At 41.6% G+C, this 15,461-nt stretch overlaps 1 protein-coding gene across 3 annotated transcripts in view; it reads right to left on the bottom strand.

Annotated features, from left to right (window-relative positions):
* Nucleotides 1–15,461, bottom strand: part of LATS1 (large tumor suppressor kinase 1) — a 61,770-nt gene that overhangs the window by 26,411 nt on the left and 19,898 nt on the right. The window contains exons 3-4 of one of the 3 annotated variants that reach the window (XM_070073424.1): nt 13,105–13,271; nt 9,560–9,707 (exon numbers count right to left, since the gene is read on the bottom strand). The exons of 1 other annotated variant lie outside the window; for it this stretch is intronic. In XM_070073424.1, the coding sequence (XP_069929525.1) occupies nt 9,560–9,704 (145 nt within the window). In that variant the 5' untranslated portion in view covers nt 9,705–9,707; nt 13,105–13,271. The remainder of the gene's footprint in view (nt 1–9,559; nt 9,708–13,104; nt 13,272–15,461) is intronic. One more of the 3 variants, XM_002722434.5, reaches the window with a different exon arrangement.

Genomic DNA, 15,461 nt, shown 5'->3' with positions numbered 1-15,461 from the left:
AAGAGTAAGTATATTCCTAAACTTGTCCTTATGAAATTTGTATTCCTTAAAAAAATATGGTTTTTTTCCCGTATGATTGTACCCTGTTAATATAGTCAGTTTTCTGATTAATGAACATTTAGTTTTTTTCTATTTTTTTAAAATATTTATTTCTTTATTTGAAAGTCGAACTTATAGAGAGAGAGAAGGAGAGGGAGAGACAGCTTCAGGAGGGATGCACATGGAGCGGTGAGGGAGGAAGGGGACACCCGCCCAGCCAGCCAGATCAGCTGAATCAACCCTGGCGATCAATGGGGTGACAGATGTTGCAGCCAGATCACCCTCACATCCAATAGAGTGCATTGAAAATGAACCTTAATGGAGAATGAGACTGGAAATGGGAGAGGGAGGAGGATGGGTTAGAGTGGGGGTGGGAGGGTGGGTATGGTGGGGAGAATCACTATATTCCTCAAGTTGTACTTATGAAATATGTACTCATTAAATAAAATATTTCTTTGGGGGAAAAAAAAAAGCCAGGTCTTGTGATGCCCACGCTAGGAGAGCACATTCATTCCTCTTATCCCATGAGCTCCTACTCACTCTTTCTCATTCATCCACAACTTTGGCAACTGACCTACCCTAAGCAAGCCAGCTGCACCCACATAGATGAGCCACTCATTGCCCTCATCTCTCAGCTCCCTTCCCCCTCTTCTACTCCACTGCTAGTATCACCTTCCAGATCATAATTCAAGTTGTGGTTTCATCCACGCACCCTCTTCTTTCACAAATTTAAGGCTTATACTCTCAGATCATGACTTCTCTTTTTTTGTTTGCTCCTGCTACAAAGTTCTTCAACCTCATCAAGATCTCCAAGATTAATCCCCTGCTTCATCAGTCTTCCTTTTTTGGGGGGAATAATTTATCCAATTTAACCCATAGTCTTCCACTTCTTTCTTCTCTCTGTATCCCTTTTCTCCTCTCTTTTCTAGTTGTTTCTTAAATATCTGTTGAGTATTTACTCTATGCCAGTCCCTGCCCCAAGCAATCCAAATACATTGCTGAATAAGATAATATCCCTATTGAAGCCATATTCTTGGGGGAGGAGACAATAAACAAATAAATAAATAACCAAAGTATGGGGCTGGTGTTATGATGTATCAGGTTGGGCCACCATCTGTGATGCTAACATCCCATATGGGTGCCAGTTCAAGTCCTCATTGCTCCATTTCTGATCCAGCTCTCTGTTAATGTCTCCGGGAAAGCAGCAGAAGATGGCCCAGGTACTTGGGCCCCTGCTACCTGTGTGGGAGACCCAGATGAAGTTCTTGGTTGCTGGCTTTGGTGTGGCCCAGACCTGGCCATTGTGCCAATTTGGGGAGATCTCCCTCTGCCTTTCTCTTTCTCTCTGTAACTCTGCCTTTTAAAAAAAGCAGACAAATCCTTAAAAAAAAAAAAAAAAGATAACTTCAGAGTGTGATAAATTCCATATGTGTGAAACAAATGATGAGCGAGTAACAGGAGGACAGAAAACGACGAGACCTTGCAGCCAGAAAAGGCTCCCCTGAGGAGATATGAGCTCAGATGATAGAGACCCATAAATGAGGGAAAGAGTGGTACTACATGCAATCTAACAGGGAGAAGAGTGGGGGAAGGAAAGAGAAGCTACTGAAGGAAAAGCAGAAATATACTGTGATTAAGGATTTTACCAACCCTTATAGCAATATCATCTATCATACTGAGCACTTGTTTAGTACAACGTCAGTCATGGGTAATTGTAGCTATCTATTTTCTTTCCTTCCTACTAGAAAAGGTAACATCACAGACAGACCAGTAGACTATAAATTCATGATCATGGGCAGACCGATCCTACTATAAATTCATAACCAGCATCCCCAGGAAAACTTACTGTTTGTTTCTTTTTGAGGGATAATTTTTTAAATTTACATTCTTCTCTAAAATACAAATAAGGATTCAGTGAATCAATGTATGGGAGAAGACCCCAGTTCATTGGGCAGGGGCATGCTAATCCTCTCTGCATTGTTCCAGTTTTAATAAATGTGCTGCTGAAGTAAGCTCCCTTCTACTTCTTAGTCTCTATGACTGCCTGCTCTGTTCCTCACCCAGAACTCTCAGTAAATGACATTTTCTACTTCAGAGGAAACAGAAGATATCAAAAAGTTAACCTGCTATCTTCCCCATATAACCTCAGCCTGTTTGCTTTGCTTAGGGCAGAAGACTGGTCCCATTTCCACCTAGGGCTAACAATCCCTCATCCAGTGCTTTGGATCTGATTTTCTCTCTCTGTAAGACTTGTTTATTTCAAAGGCAGAGTTTATAGGGGGAGGGGAGACAGAAAGAGACAGAAATCTTCTATATACTGGTTCACTCCCCCAAATAGCTGCAACGGCAAGAGCTGAGTTGGTCTGAAGCCAGGAGCCAGGAGCCAGGAGCTTCTTCCAGGTCTTCCACATGGGTGCAGAGGCCCAAGCACTCTGGCTATCTTCTCCTGCTTTCCTAGGCACATTAGCTGGGTTGAAGTGAAGCAGCCAGGACGTGAACCATATGGGATGCTGGTGTTGCAGATGGCAGCATTATCCACTATGCCACACAGCTGATGAGCCTTCTCTTTTGAATATTAATTTCATCCTATTAACTGGAATCTTCAAATCTTTTAAATATATTCAAGTCCTTTCCTATTAAAAACAATAAGAAAACAAACTCTCTCTGCATTTTCATTTAGAAGTCTGCCTCAAAGTATCTGGTACTGATCCACAAATTGATAGTGGCCTATGATGAGGTAAATATGGAAAATTCACAGTAAGAATTTGAGAAAATGTTTATGTTCTCAAGGTATCCAATTTTTAAAAAACATTTATGTATTTGAGAGGCAGAGTTACAGGCAGAGAGATGGAGAGACAGAGAGAGAGGTCTTCCATCTGCTGGTTCACTCCCCAAGTGGCCGCAATGGCCAGACCTAGGCTGATCTCAAGCTAAGAGTCAGAGCTTTTTCCAGGTCTCCCACATGGGTGCAGGGGCCCAAGTGCTTGGGCCATGTTCTACTGCTTTCCCAGGCCATTGACAGAGAGCTGGATTGGAAGAGAGGCAGAGGGAGATGAACCAGTTCCCATATGGGATGCTGGCACCATAGGTAGAGGCTTGACCTACTATGCCACAGTGCCAGCCCCAGCATTTAATTTTTTAAGACAGAGAAATCTTCCATCCTCTGGTTCATTTTCCAAATGGGTACAACAGCCAGATCTGGGCCAGGCAGAAGCCAGGAGTCAGAAACTCCATCACAGACCCCCACATGGGTAGCAGGGACCCAAGTATTTGGGCCATTTTCTTTTTCCTTTTTTTTTTTTTTTTTTTTTAAGATTTATTTTATTTATTTGAAAGACAGGGTTACAGAAAGAGGTAGAGACAGAGAGAGAGAGCGCTTCCATCCACTGGTTCACTCTCCAGATGGCCGCAACGGCCAGAACTGCACTGATCCGAAGTCAGGAGCCAGAAGCTTCTTCTGGGTCTCCCACATGGGTGCAGGCTTGGGCCATCTTCTATTGCTTTCCCAGGCCATAGCAGAGAGATGGATCGGAAGAGGAGCAGCTGGGACTAGAACCGGTGCCCATATGGGATGCCGGTGCTTCAGGCCAGGGCTTTAACCTGCTGTGCCACAGCACCGGCCCCTGGGCCATTTTCTGTTGTCTTCCAAGGTACATTAGTAGAAAGCTGGATTGGAAGCAAAGCAGCTGAATTCAAACTGGCACTCTTGATATGGGATGCCAGCATTGCAAGTGGCAGCTTAACTTGCTATGCAAGACACCAGTCCCAGAACTGAGAAACTGTAAATTTGACAAAACTAATCTTATGTCTGTTAAATATAATAGAATATTTGAACTTATATTTTATATAACATTTTAAATGTTAAAATTTCCTGATAATTCATTTTTACTGTACTTTACAAATTAACTCATGATTAATCAGACATTTTTTTAAGAATCCAAGATCTTCACCATATATTAGTGTTTGAGAAACACTACTCGTTAATATCCTCACCCTCCTGTCAAACAGAAACTTCTCAAAGAGCTGTCAATGACACTGTTCTTTGCTCTCTCATCCCATTTATTCCTTAACCCACTCCAATTGGTATTACATTCCCATGACAGACAGATTCAAGTTACCACAAGGGTGATATGAAGAACTCTGTTCTAACCCCCAGTACCACAAAATGTGGCTGTATTTAGTAACTGAGGTTCAAGGAGGTCATCAGGGTAGATTCTAATGTAATATGACCTGTGTTCCTGTAAGAGGAAATCTGGACAAACACACACTACACACAAACACAGAGAGACAGAAGAGGACAACTCATGTACAAACTGAGGGACAACCATGTGAAGATACAGTGAGACTACAGCCCCCTGCAAGCCAAGGAGGCCTCAGAAGACACTGCTGGCAACTTAACCTTGGAGGCTCTAAAACTATGAAAAAACAAACCTTTATTTTTTAAGCTGCTCAGTCTGTGGCATTTTGCTATGGCAAACCTATCAAACTAATACACCACGTCATTAAAGCAACACTGTGTTTTCTAGTTCTCACCTTGTTGATCTCTTTTTCTCTATAGTACTTGGCATTTTTGACCATGTATTCCCTTTCTTGAAACATTGTCTTCCGTTGGCTTCTGAGGCACTAAAAACCTTACTGGGTTTTTTCTCTCCCTGTACCTAATTCTTTCTGCCTCCTTTGCAGACTTATCTTCTTCAACCAGCTATGAAGTAATAGGCTGGGAGGGTAGGCACACAGTCTGGTAGTTGGGATGCCAGTATCCCATATCGGAATGCTTGGTTTGATGCCTGGCTCTGGCTCCTAACTCCAGCTTTTGCTTGTGCAGACTCTGAGAAACAATGATGATGGCTCAAGTGGTTGGTTCCTGCCACTCATGTGGGAGATCTGGATTGGGTTCCTAGCTCCGAAGTTCTGTCCCCTAGCCTTGTTTCCTAGTAGGCATTTGGGGAGTACACCAGTGGATGGGAGTACTTTATCTATTTCCCTTTCTCTGCCTTTCAAAAATTTCATTGAATTTTTTTAAGGTTTTGTTCTAGGGTATCTTGTCATCTTTGTCTATGTTATCACCCTTAGGTGACCTATTTCATAAATATGGTGCATGTGCAATTGCACGTGCACATGTGCGTGTACACACATACATACACACACAGTTCCTACTTGAGATCTTCACTTAAATAACAATGAACCTAATTCAACTTCTCTCCCTTGAGGCAAGTGTCTGGCTAGTGTCTAAGACTTACGATCTTTCTCATTAAATCCTGTTCTCCAATCCAACCCTTTCTTAATGTTGGCTATCGTCATCCATATTTCTAAGCCGAAAGCTTAACAGTCATCCTTCTCCATCATTAAACCCCATATGTGATCTACTACCAAGTCCTTGTCAATTTTCCTGCTCCCATTTCTGTTAAAGCACTCATTTTCCTGCACTGCCATCTCCCAAGTCCAGATTACCTGCATCTGCCACAAAACCATCATATCTCCTATCAAGCCTATCCTCCTATCTTCCTTTGCTCCTCTCCAATCCATTCTCAGTCACTGCAGCCATCTCTTTGAAACACAAATGTAATCACATTATTACCCAGTTTGAAACACATCTCTAACTTCCTGCTGTTCTTAGGACAGAAATAAATAATAAAACAGTCCTGCATAGTTAGGCCTCTATGGACTTCTCCAGTCACATCTCATACTCTTGTTGTCAGTATTCCAGCCATTTAATTTCTTTCTTCCTTCCTTCCTTCCTTCCTTTTCTTTCTTTTCTCTCTCTCTCTCTCTCTCTCTCTCTCTCTCTCTCTCTCTCTCTCTCTCTCTCTCTTTCTTTCTTTCTTTCTTTCTTTCTTTCTTTCTTTCTTTCTTTCTAAGACAGAGTTTCAGAGAGAGAGAGGGAGAGAGGGAGAGATAGGGAAAGAGATATCTTCCATCTATTGGTTCACTCCCCAAATGGTTTCAATGGCTGGTGTTGCTCCAGGCCAAACCCAGGAGCTCCAAACTTGAATCAGGTCTCCCATGTAGGCAACAGGCGCTCAAGAACTTGAGCCAATGCCCTCTGCCTTTCCAGGTGCATCAGGAGGGAGTTAGATTGGAAGTGGAGTAGCCACTCAAACCTGCACTCACATCAGATGTGCTGGGATTGCAAGCAGTAGCTTAACCCAATGTCCCACAACACTGGTCCCCCAAGTATTTCATTTCTTTGTGGTTTGAAAACTTGCCAAAGGAGTCATGCATACAAACACTCTTCCTCACTAAACCCATCCCTACTAACCCTTATTTTTATATCAGATTTCAGCTCTACAATTAGTTTCTTAGGAAAGTTTTCTCTGATCTACTGGAGTAGTTAAAAATTTCTCTTTCAGGAAGGAAGTTAAGATCCCTGTATCCCTTATCAGAGTGTATAGGTTTGAGTTCTGCCTCTGGCTCCTGACTTAAACTTCCTGGTAGTGCAGATCCTAGCAGTGGTAACGGCTAAACTAACTGGGTCTCTGCTATTTCCTTGTGAGAACTAGACTGGGTTCTTATCTCCCAGCTTCAGCACTAGTCTGATCCTGGTGTGGGTATTGGGGCAGTAAATGAGCAGATGGGAGGTATCTCTCTCTGTCCCTGCCTCTCTCTCTGCTTTTCAAATAAATGAGTTAAAACAACCAACTGGGGCCAGCATTGTGGTGCAGTGGATTAATGCCCTGGCATCCCATATGGGTACCAGTTCAAGACCTGGCTGCTCCACTTCTGATCCAGCTCTCTGCTATGGCCTGGGAAGGCAGCAGAGCATGGCCCAAGTCCTTGGGCCCCTGTGCCTGCATGGGAGATCTAGAAGAAGCTCCTGGCTCCTGGCTTTGGATCAGCGCAGCTCTGGCCATTGCAGCCAATTGGGGAGTGAACCATTGGGTAGAAGACCTCTCTCCCTCCCTCCCTCCCTCTCTCTCTCTCTCTGTGTGTGTGTGTGTGTGTGTAATTCTGACTTACAAATAAATAAATAAATCTTAAAAAAATAAAAAATAAAACAACCAACCAACCAACCAACACTCTGCCCTGGGGCAGGAGCCTGGCCTATCAAATCACTAGGGTTTGAGTTCTGACACAGTTACTGATTCTAGCTGCATGCTAAGGCAGACTCTGGGATGCAGCTGGTGATAGGTCAGTTCCCAGCTTTGGCCAGTGCAGGCACCTGGGGGATGGGTCAGCAGATGGGAGCTCCCCTCCCTGCTTGTCTCTCAGATTAAAAAAAAGAAAAAAATTCCCTCTTATGAGTCTACAGTACAATGTACCTCTCCCCTTCTTGAGTCGCACTTAATGTAGCTATTATTGCAGCTGTATTTCTGTTATTCAGTCTCCCTTAATAAAAGTTCCACCAAAGGGCAGGAAATTACTCAATGACAAAAGGGCCTGAAACAGCTGTTGATTAAAAAAAAAAATTGTTTGATCAAAGAAAGAATAAAGACTTCCTATAAATTAATGAGAAACACAAGATTAACAAATAGTTAAAAAAATGGCAATTAAAAAATAATTATTAGGGCTCAGCACTATGGCATAGTAGGTTAAGCATCCAACTGTGGCACCAGCATCCCATATGGGCACCAGTTCAAGTCCTGGCCGCTCCACTTCTGATCCAGCTACCTGCTGATGGCCTAGGAAAGCAGTAGAAGATGACCCAAGTGCTTGGGCACCTGTGCCTGTATGGAAGACCCAGAAGAGGTTCTTGCCTTTTGGCTTCTGATCAGTGCAGCTTCAGCCATTGTGGCCATTTGGGGAGTGAACCAGCAAATGGAAGACTTCTCTCTCTGAGTGTAACTATGCCTCTCAAGTAAATAAATAAATCTTAAAAAAAAAAATAACCAATAAACAAATAGTCAACCTCACCAGTGACCAAAGAAATGTAGATATAGTATTTCCACATCTATTAAGCAGATAAAAAGGATAAGACCTAGGCTTTATAAATATAGGCATTCTCATAGCAAACTGATAAGGAGACTAAGTACCACCTTTGTATACAGAATACTTATGAAAAAAATTTTTGCGAGTCTTTAAAAATTCACTTGTAGAAGTCAACAGGTATGTCCAAAGACTGAGTGCAAGGGTTACTACTATACTGCTATCTATAATGGCAAAAGGAGACACATCTCCAAAAATGGGGAGTTGGTTAAACAAAATATGTGATAAATTTATTGAATGTGGCTATTAAAATTATTTCATAGAACATTTAATAAGGAATGCCACGCATGTTATATTAAGTGAAAAAAAGTAGGTTTTACTAAGATCCTATTTTTTTGCTTAAACAACAAAAATCAAAATACACACGTATAAATACACTTAGGTTTCCCACAGGAAAAAAGACTGGGAAAAAAATACCAAAATATTGTAAGAGTGGTGTTTTCTTTTCACTTATTTGCTTTCTGAATATTCTATGATGAGGGGCCGGCGATGCGGCACAGTGGGTAAAGCTGCTGCCTGTGATGCGGACATCCGATCCAGCTCCCTGCTAATGTGCTTGGGCCCCTGCACCCACATGGGAGACCCAGAGCAAGCTCCTGGCTCCTGGCTTCAGCCTGGCCCAGCCCATTGTTGAAGTAATTTGGGGAGTAAACCAACAGATAAAAGATCTCTCTCTCTCTCTCCTTATATCCCCTTCTCTCTGTAACTCTTTCAAATAAATAAATCTTTAAGATGAACATATTTTGCTCTTACAATATGAAAAAAATATAAAAAGCAGTTTAAATGATAGTATTTTGAGGGAAAAAGGATCTATTTTAGTGGCAGTATAGCCAACCAAGAAGTTCTTAATTTTTTTGTTGTTGTTGTTAATAAAGATTTTATTTATTTAATTGAGAAGTAGAATTACAGAGGGAGGAAGACAGAGAAAGAAAGGAAGGTTTTCCAACTGCTGGTTCACTCCTCAAATGGCTGTAATGGCCAGAGCTGAGCTGATTTGAAGCCAGGAGCTTTTTCCAGGTCTCTCACCTGGGTGCAGGGGCCCAAGCACTTAGGCCATCTTCTACTACTTTCCCACGCCATAAGCAGAGAGTTGGATGGAAACAGGAGCAACCAGGACTAGAACCGGCACCCATATGGGATACCAGCACCATAGGCAGAGACTTAGCCCACCAAGCCACAATGCTGGCCCCTGTTGTTATTTTTAAGATTTATTTGAAATGCAGAGTTGCAGAGAGAGACAGGGAGAGACAGAGAGAGAAAATCAATCTTCAATTCACTAGTTCACTCCCTAGATCTTCAATGGCTGAGGGATGGGCAAGGCCGAAGCCAGGAGGCAGGAGCCTTCACCAAGGTCTTCCAGTGGGTGCCCCTCAAAGTTCTCAATCTTGACTGCTGCTTATCATAATTACCTATTAAGTTTTAAATGGGAGGGTACTACTCTCAAATTCATTTTGTAACAACACTGTGACATTATTATTTTGAGATTTTCACTTACTAGGATGTTTTTAACAATTTTCAAGACCAAAGACTCTATATACCTTATATTTTAAAGCTACACAATAAGAGATGAGACTAGAAAAAGCATCTGATGAATTACCGGGTTTCAAGCTGGCATTAATAGGTCTGGCAGCTGCTGCAGCCATCTGCTCCCGTCGAGGATCTTGATAGCTCATTTTACTAATGAATTCAATTGCTGCTTCTATGCTTCTGTTATTAGTTTTTTGAAGAGCTTGTATAACCATATCCTTAAGCAAAGATTAAAAACAAGAAAAAAAATTTAAATCTTATAATAAGGGAAAACAGCACTTTGAATTCCACTGGAGAAATTCACAATTAAGAAGAATAAGGCCTCACACCATAATATTAATGTCCTGTTTATAATGACAAGAAAACCCCACACAATTTCAAGTTACTAAATAAAACAAAACAAGCTGTCATGTCTTTCTAATGTTTCCACCTTTATATAAAATATTACTATTTCCTTCCAGGATTAACTTCTTCAGGATATAATCTTGGTAACATGACTCTCATTATTTCTCATTCTTTTTTTCATTGTGATATAAGTAGAAAACTATCAGATTGTTAAAAGATATCAGTCAAAACATTGGAAATGATTTTTTTGTTTCACGATAGCATTTTAGTAAATATTGTAGCTCTAGTAAAGGAATTGCATAGTTCTGGTTATTAAACTCTAAGAGTTTATGCGATGAATACTTCAAATTAGATAATATGGAAAAAGCAAGTTTGAGTTCTAACAGCTCCCCTTTTGAAATGTCTTGAACTACAGAAAGTTATTTAACATTTCTTCAACTATAATAAACTCACAGGATTGATGTGAAGATTCAATTAAAAAACATACAGGGGCCAGCACTGTGGTGTAGCGGGTAAAACTGCCACATCCCCCAGGGGCATCAGTTGAATCTAGCAGCTCTACTTCTTCTTCTTTTTTCTTTTTTCTTTTTTTGACAGGCAGAGTGGACAGTGAGAGAGAGAGAGAGAGAGAGAGAGAGAGGTCTTCCTTTTGCCGTTGGTTCACCCTCCAATGGCCGCCACAGCTGGCGCGTTGCGGCCGGTGCACCGCGCTGATCCGATGGCAGGAGCCAGGTACTTATCCTGGTCTTCCATGCGGGTGCAGGGCCCAAGGTCTTGGGCCATCCTCCACTGCCTTCCCTGGCCACAGCAGAGAGCTGGCCTGGAAGAGGGGCAACCGGGACAGAATCCAGCTCCCCGACCGGGACTAGAACCCAGTGTGCCTGTGCTGCAAGGTGGAGGATTAGCCTAGTGAGCCGCGGCGCCGGCTGCAGCTCTACTTCTAATCCAGTCCTCTGCTAAGGCCTGGGAAAGCAGTGGAAGATGGCCCAAGTCCTTGGGCCCCTGCACCTGCATGGGAGACCCAGGAAGAAACTCCTGGCTCCTGGCTTAGCTCTAGCTGTTACAGTCATTTGGGGAATGAACCAGCAGATCGAAGACTTCTCTCTCTCTCTCTGCCTTTCAATAAATAAATAAATCTTAAAAAAAAAATACAACAAAACATAAAGTACATAAGCATAGAGCTCAAATGTTAGTGGTGTTCTTCCACTCCTTGTCCTTTATCAGTAACAGAAATTATACATTAACAAGCAAAAAGTATACTGACATTCATTTTTCAAAAGGCAGGCAACTACCTATTCTGGAGGACTGAGTATTTCAAATGATATTTTAAAATGAGAAATGGCTTAGTAACAGGTGAACTAACAGTACTTTATACTTTGTGTTTCTGTGTGGGTGCACACTGTTGAGATCTTTACTTAATATATACTAAATTATCTTCTATATATAAAGATAATTGAAAATGAATCTTGATGTGAATAGGATAGGAGAAGGAGTAGGAGATGGGATGGGTGCGGGTTGGAGGGAGGGTATGGGGGGAAAAAGCCGCTATAATCCAAAAGTTGTAGTTTGGAAATTCATATTTATTAAATAAAAGTTAAAAAAATTCAATGGCTTTGATGCATTTTTTGCAGATGGTTCAAATTCCCATCAAAACTTCATTATCATTGGTAATATAGTAATGCAGTAGGTTGACATAGGGCCTGAATACTTGACTGTTGGCATATATAATTAATCCAAAGTAATATGATATAAGATGTAAGAGGATTTAAGCAAATTCTTCTGTTCCACTGTTTCCAGAGATTTAAATGTGGTGGATAAGACTTTAAAAAGATGAAATGATTTAACAGCCTTTTCCTAAGTAGGCTGTGATACTATGTATGTATAATTTATACTATATACCAGAAAAATTTTGAATTTTTAGTCATGTCTTTCATTTATAACTTGAGCAAATAAATGTATGTAGCTAAATATTTATTTAAAAAAAAAAAAGGTGAACTGGCTACTGACAGACAACCACCCTACGTGAAATGACTGGAGATGAGTATGAGACCAACCAGAGAAAAGTTGTGGCAGAAACCTATTGCCTATTCAAGATTCAATCTCTTCGTTCTTCAAAATGTTCCTGGCTTTGTTGGAAGAAGGGTTTCTGCAATAATTTTGCTATCTCTGATTCAGGCACTGGTTCTTCCTGCATCCTGTTTTATAGGCAGTAATGTGCTCCAGCATGTTGCAACCAAAAAGAAAATGCAACAAACTCATATGAGTGCTAGGCTCTAACATCTTTAAGAGGTTGGGGCCGGCACTGTGGTGCAGCAGGTAAAGCTGCCGCCTGCAGTGTCGGCATCCCATGTAGGCGCTGGTTTGAGTCCCAGTGTTCCACTTCCAATCAAGCTCTCTGCTATGGCCTGGGAAAACAGTGAAGGTGGCCCATGGGGCCGGCGCTGTGGCACAGTGGGTTAACACCCTGGCCTGAAGTGCTGGCATCCCATATGGGTGCCGGTTCAAGACCCGGCTGCTTCACTTCCAATCCAGCTCTCTGCTGTGACCTGGGAAAGCAGCAGAAGAAGACCCAAGTCCTTGGACCCCTGCATCCACGTGGGAGACCCGGAAGAAGCTCCTGGCTTCAGATCAGCACAGCTCTGGCCATTGCAGTGAATTGGGGAGTGAACCATTAGATGGAAGACCTCTCTCTCTCTCTGCCTCTCCTCTCTCTGTGTAACTCTAACTTTCAAATAAATAAATAAATCCTAAAAAAAAAAAAAAAAAAAGAAGGTGGCCCAAGTGCTTGAGCCCCTGCACCCACGTGGGAGACCCAGAAGAAGCTCCTGGCCCCTGCCTTCGGATTGGTGCAGCTCCAGCCACTGTGGCCAACTGGGGAGTGAACCAGCAGATGGAAGACCTCTCTCTGACTCTCCTTCTCTCTTTGTGTAACTCTGACTTTCAAATAAATAAATCCTTAAAAAAAAATCCTTAACAGGTGAACCAATGAGAGCTGTCTAAAATGAATCACTAACTTTGTTTAAAGCATCATATTTGCATTTTTCCTTTGTTGAAAGCAAATCAAACTCAATCCCTAACTGATACAAAGATACAATGTGGTCACATTTTATGCCAATCAAACTGCAATTCTATAATAAGATATAAAGAAATTAATCTCACTTTATGTGAAATTTAAAATAATATAAATCACTCAAAATTAAAATTCATCAGGGAGTACTTAATTTTAAAACTTGTTAAGCCAACTGACTGTAACTGCATTTATAATATTACCGTATGGCAGTGCCACCTCTGTTGGCAAAAGAACTGGCACCCACTATGTTTTTCAGTATTGTGGGAATCATGTTAAATGTACTGAAGTTTCAGACTGAGATTTTGGTGACTATTATGCTGGTTTTGCTTTTTAAATATTCATTCCTCTGTTTGAAATTTTCTTCCATCTGTAACAACATCAACATCAACATTGTTCATTAAGTGGAGGTGTTGGCGCTAATATGAAAAAGAACACAGTCAAATCAGTAACTTGGAAACAGAAGTCTTACATGATAATTACACTCTTGTTTTTAATGTTTATGAGAAAAAACACACTCTAGTAATTATATATTTATGTGGTCTAATAGTACATTAATCCTATTTAAGATTTTTATGAGAAAATAAACTGAAATATTTGACCTTTTAATTTTACAGTCACAAGAAACAGTCCCTGCCTCAAAAAGGAACTACTTTAAACTTGACATAGAAAATAACAGGAATAGGTTAGGACTTATAAAGTGATAAAATGAGTGATGTGAAAACTTTATAAGAATTTTGATGTATCAAGTTAGGACACTGAACAATATAAATTCTACAAACTAATGGGAAGTTACTAGTTTGAGTGCTTCGCAGAGGCAGAAGCAGATTTCCATATACTTTATACCACCGGTATAAATAATAGCATACCTTCACTATTTGGATAAATGAGGAACAATAAATGAAAAAAATGCTTTCAGTGAAGCAACATTGCTTAATGGGTTATTAATAACATAAGGTGACCATTTTGAAGTATGATTACAATACAGCAAACATCTTTGTAATGCAAAAATAATTATGGTTATTACTGCCAATAAACAAGAGAACATTGACTAATGTGTTAGATTTCTTTATTTTTTAAAACTATTATTTATTTGAAAGGCAAAGTTGGAGAGAGAGAGAGTGAGAGAGTGAGAGAGTGAGAGAGAGAGAGAGAGAGAGAATCTTCCATCCGCTGGTTCACTCCCCAGATGGCTGCAATGGCTGGAGCTGGGCCCTTCCAAAGCCAGGAGCCAGGATTTTCTTCCAGGTCTCCCACGTGGGTGCAGTGGCCCAGGCTCTTGAGTCATCTGCTGCTGCTTTCCCAAGTGCATTAGCAGAGAGTTGGACTGGAAGTGGTGCAACTGGGACTGGAACAGGTGCCCATATGGGATGCTGGAGCTGCAGACAGCAGCTTAACCCACTATGCAACAGCGCCGGCCCTTTAGATTTCTTAAAACTGTCTAAACTGAGAGAATATTGAAGTCCATTAAAGATATGGGCCACATCTGGTATGACTTACTATCCTGACTGATGGGCTCATACATCTACTGGATGACCTACCTGACACATACATTATCACATAAGGGCCTTTACAGCCTGTGATTTTATAAACTCTCTTTCCTGAACAACATGTAAAAGGAAAGAAAAAGGTCAATGATTCTCTGTGTTCTTTGCCTTTTGTCTAAAGGAGTATTAGGAAAAATGTGCTCTGGAGAATTTCCTTAATAGTCTAGAAAAACATTATTCCAGCTCTATTTTCTAGTGCAAATCCAGTATTTTAAGAATACTTTAGGGGCCGGTTCTGTGGTGTAGTGGGAAAAGCCGCCACCTGCAGTGCCGGCATTCCATATGGACTCAGGTTCAAGTCCCAGCTGCTCCACTTCCAATCCAGCTCTCTGTTATGGCCTGGGAAGGCAGTGAAAGATGGCCCAAGTCCTTGGGTCCCTGAGCCCATGTGGAAGACCCAGAAGAGGCTCCTGGCTTTGGATCAGTACAGCTCTGGCTGCAGCCAATTTGGGAGTGAACCAGAGGATAGAAGTCCTCTTTCTCTCTCTGCCTCTCTTTCAAATAATTTTTTTTTTTTTTTTAAGAATACTTTAGATAGCCATTGCAGTACACTGACTTCCACAGAGACAGTGCTAGGGCAAGTGACAGCCAGATAGGTACTGGGCGACTCTGTGCCTTGCTGAGGAAAAATAACCAAACATGGGTAAAGGAGATCCTAAAAAGCCAAGAAGCAAAATACCATCATATGCATTCTTTGTGCAAACTTGCCAGGAGGAACACAAGAGGCACCCAGATTAGTTATGTTTTCTATAACCAATTTTTATTTTTTTTAATTTTTATTTTTTGACAGGCAGAGTTAGACAGTGAGAGAGAGAGAGACACAGAGAGAAAGGTCTTCCTTTTTCCATTGGTTCACCCCCTAAGTGGCCGCTACGGCTGGCGTATTGCAGCCGGCACGCTGCGCCGTCCGAAGCCAGGAGCCAGGTGCTTCCTTCTGGTCTCCCATGCGGGTGCAGGGCCCAAGGACCTAGGCCATCCTCCACTGCCCTCCTGGGCCACAGCAGAGGGCTGGA

The sequence above is a fragment of the Oryctolagus cuniculus genome, chromosome 5 (genome assembly GCF_964237555.1).
Source record: "Oryctolagus cuniculus chromosome 5, mOryCun1.1, whole genome shotgun sequence".
Lineage (NCBI taxonomy): Eukaryota > Metazoa > Chordata > Mammalia > Lagomorpha > Leporidae > Oryctolagus > Oryctolagus cuniculus.
This window is presented reverse-complemented; position numbering and strand designations above follow the sequence as displayed.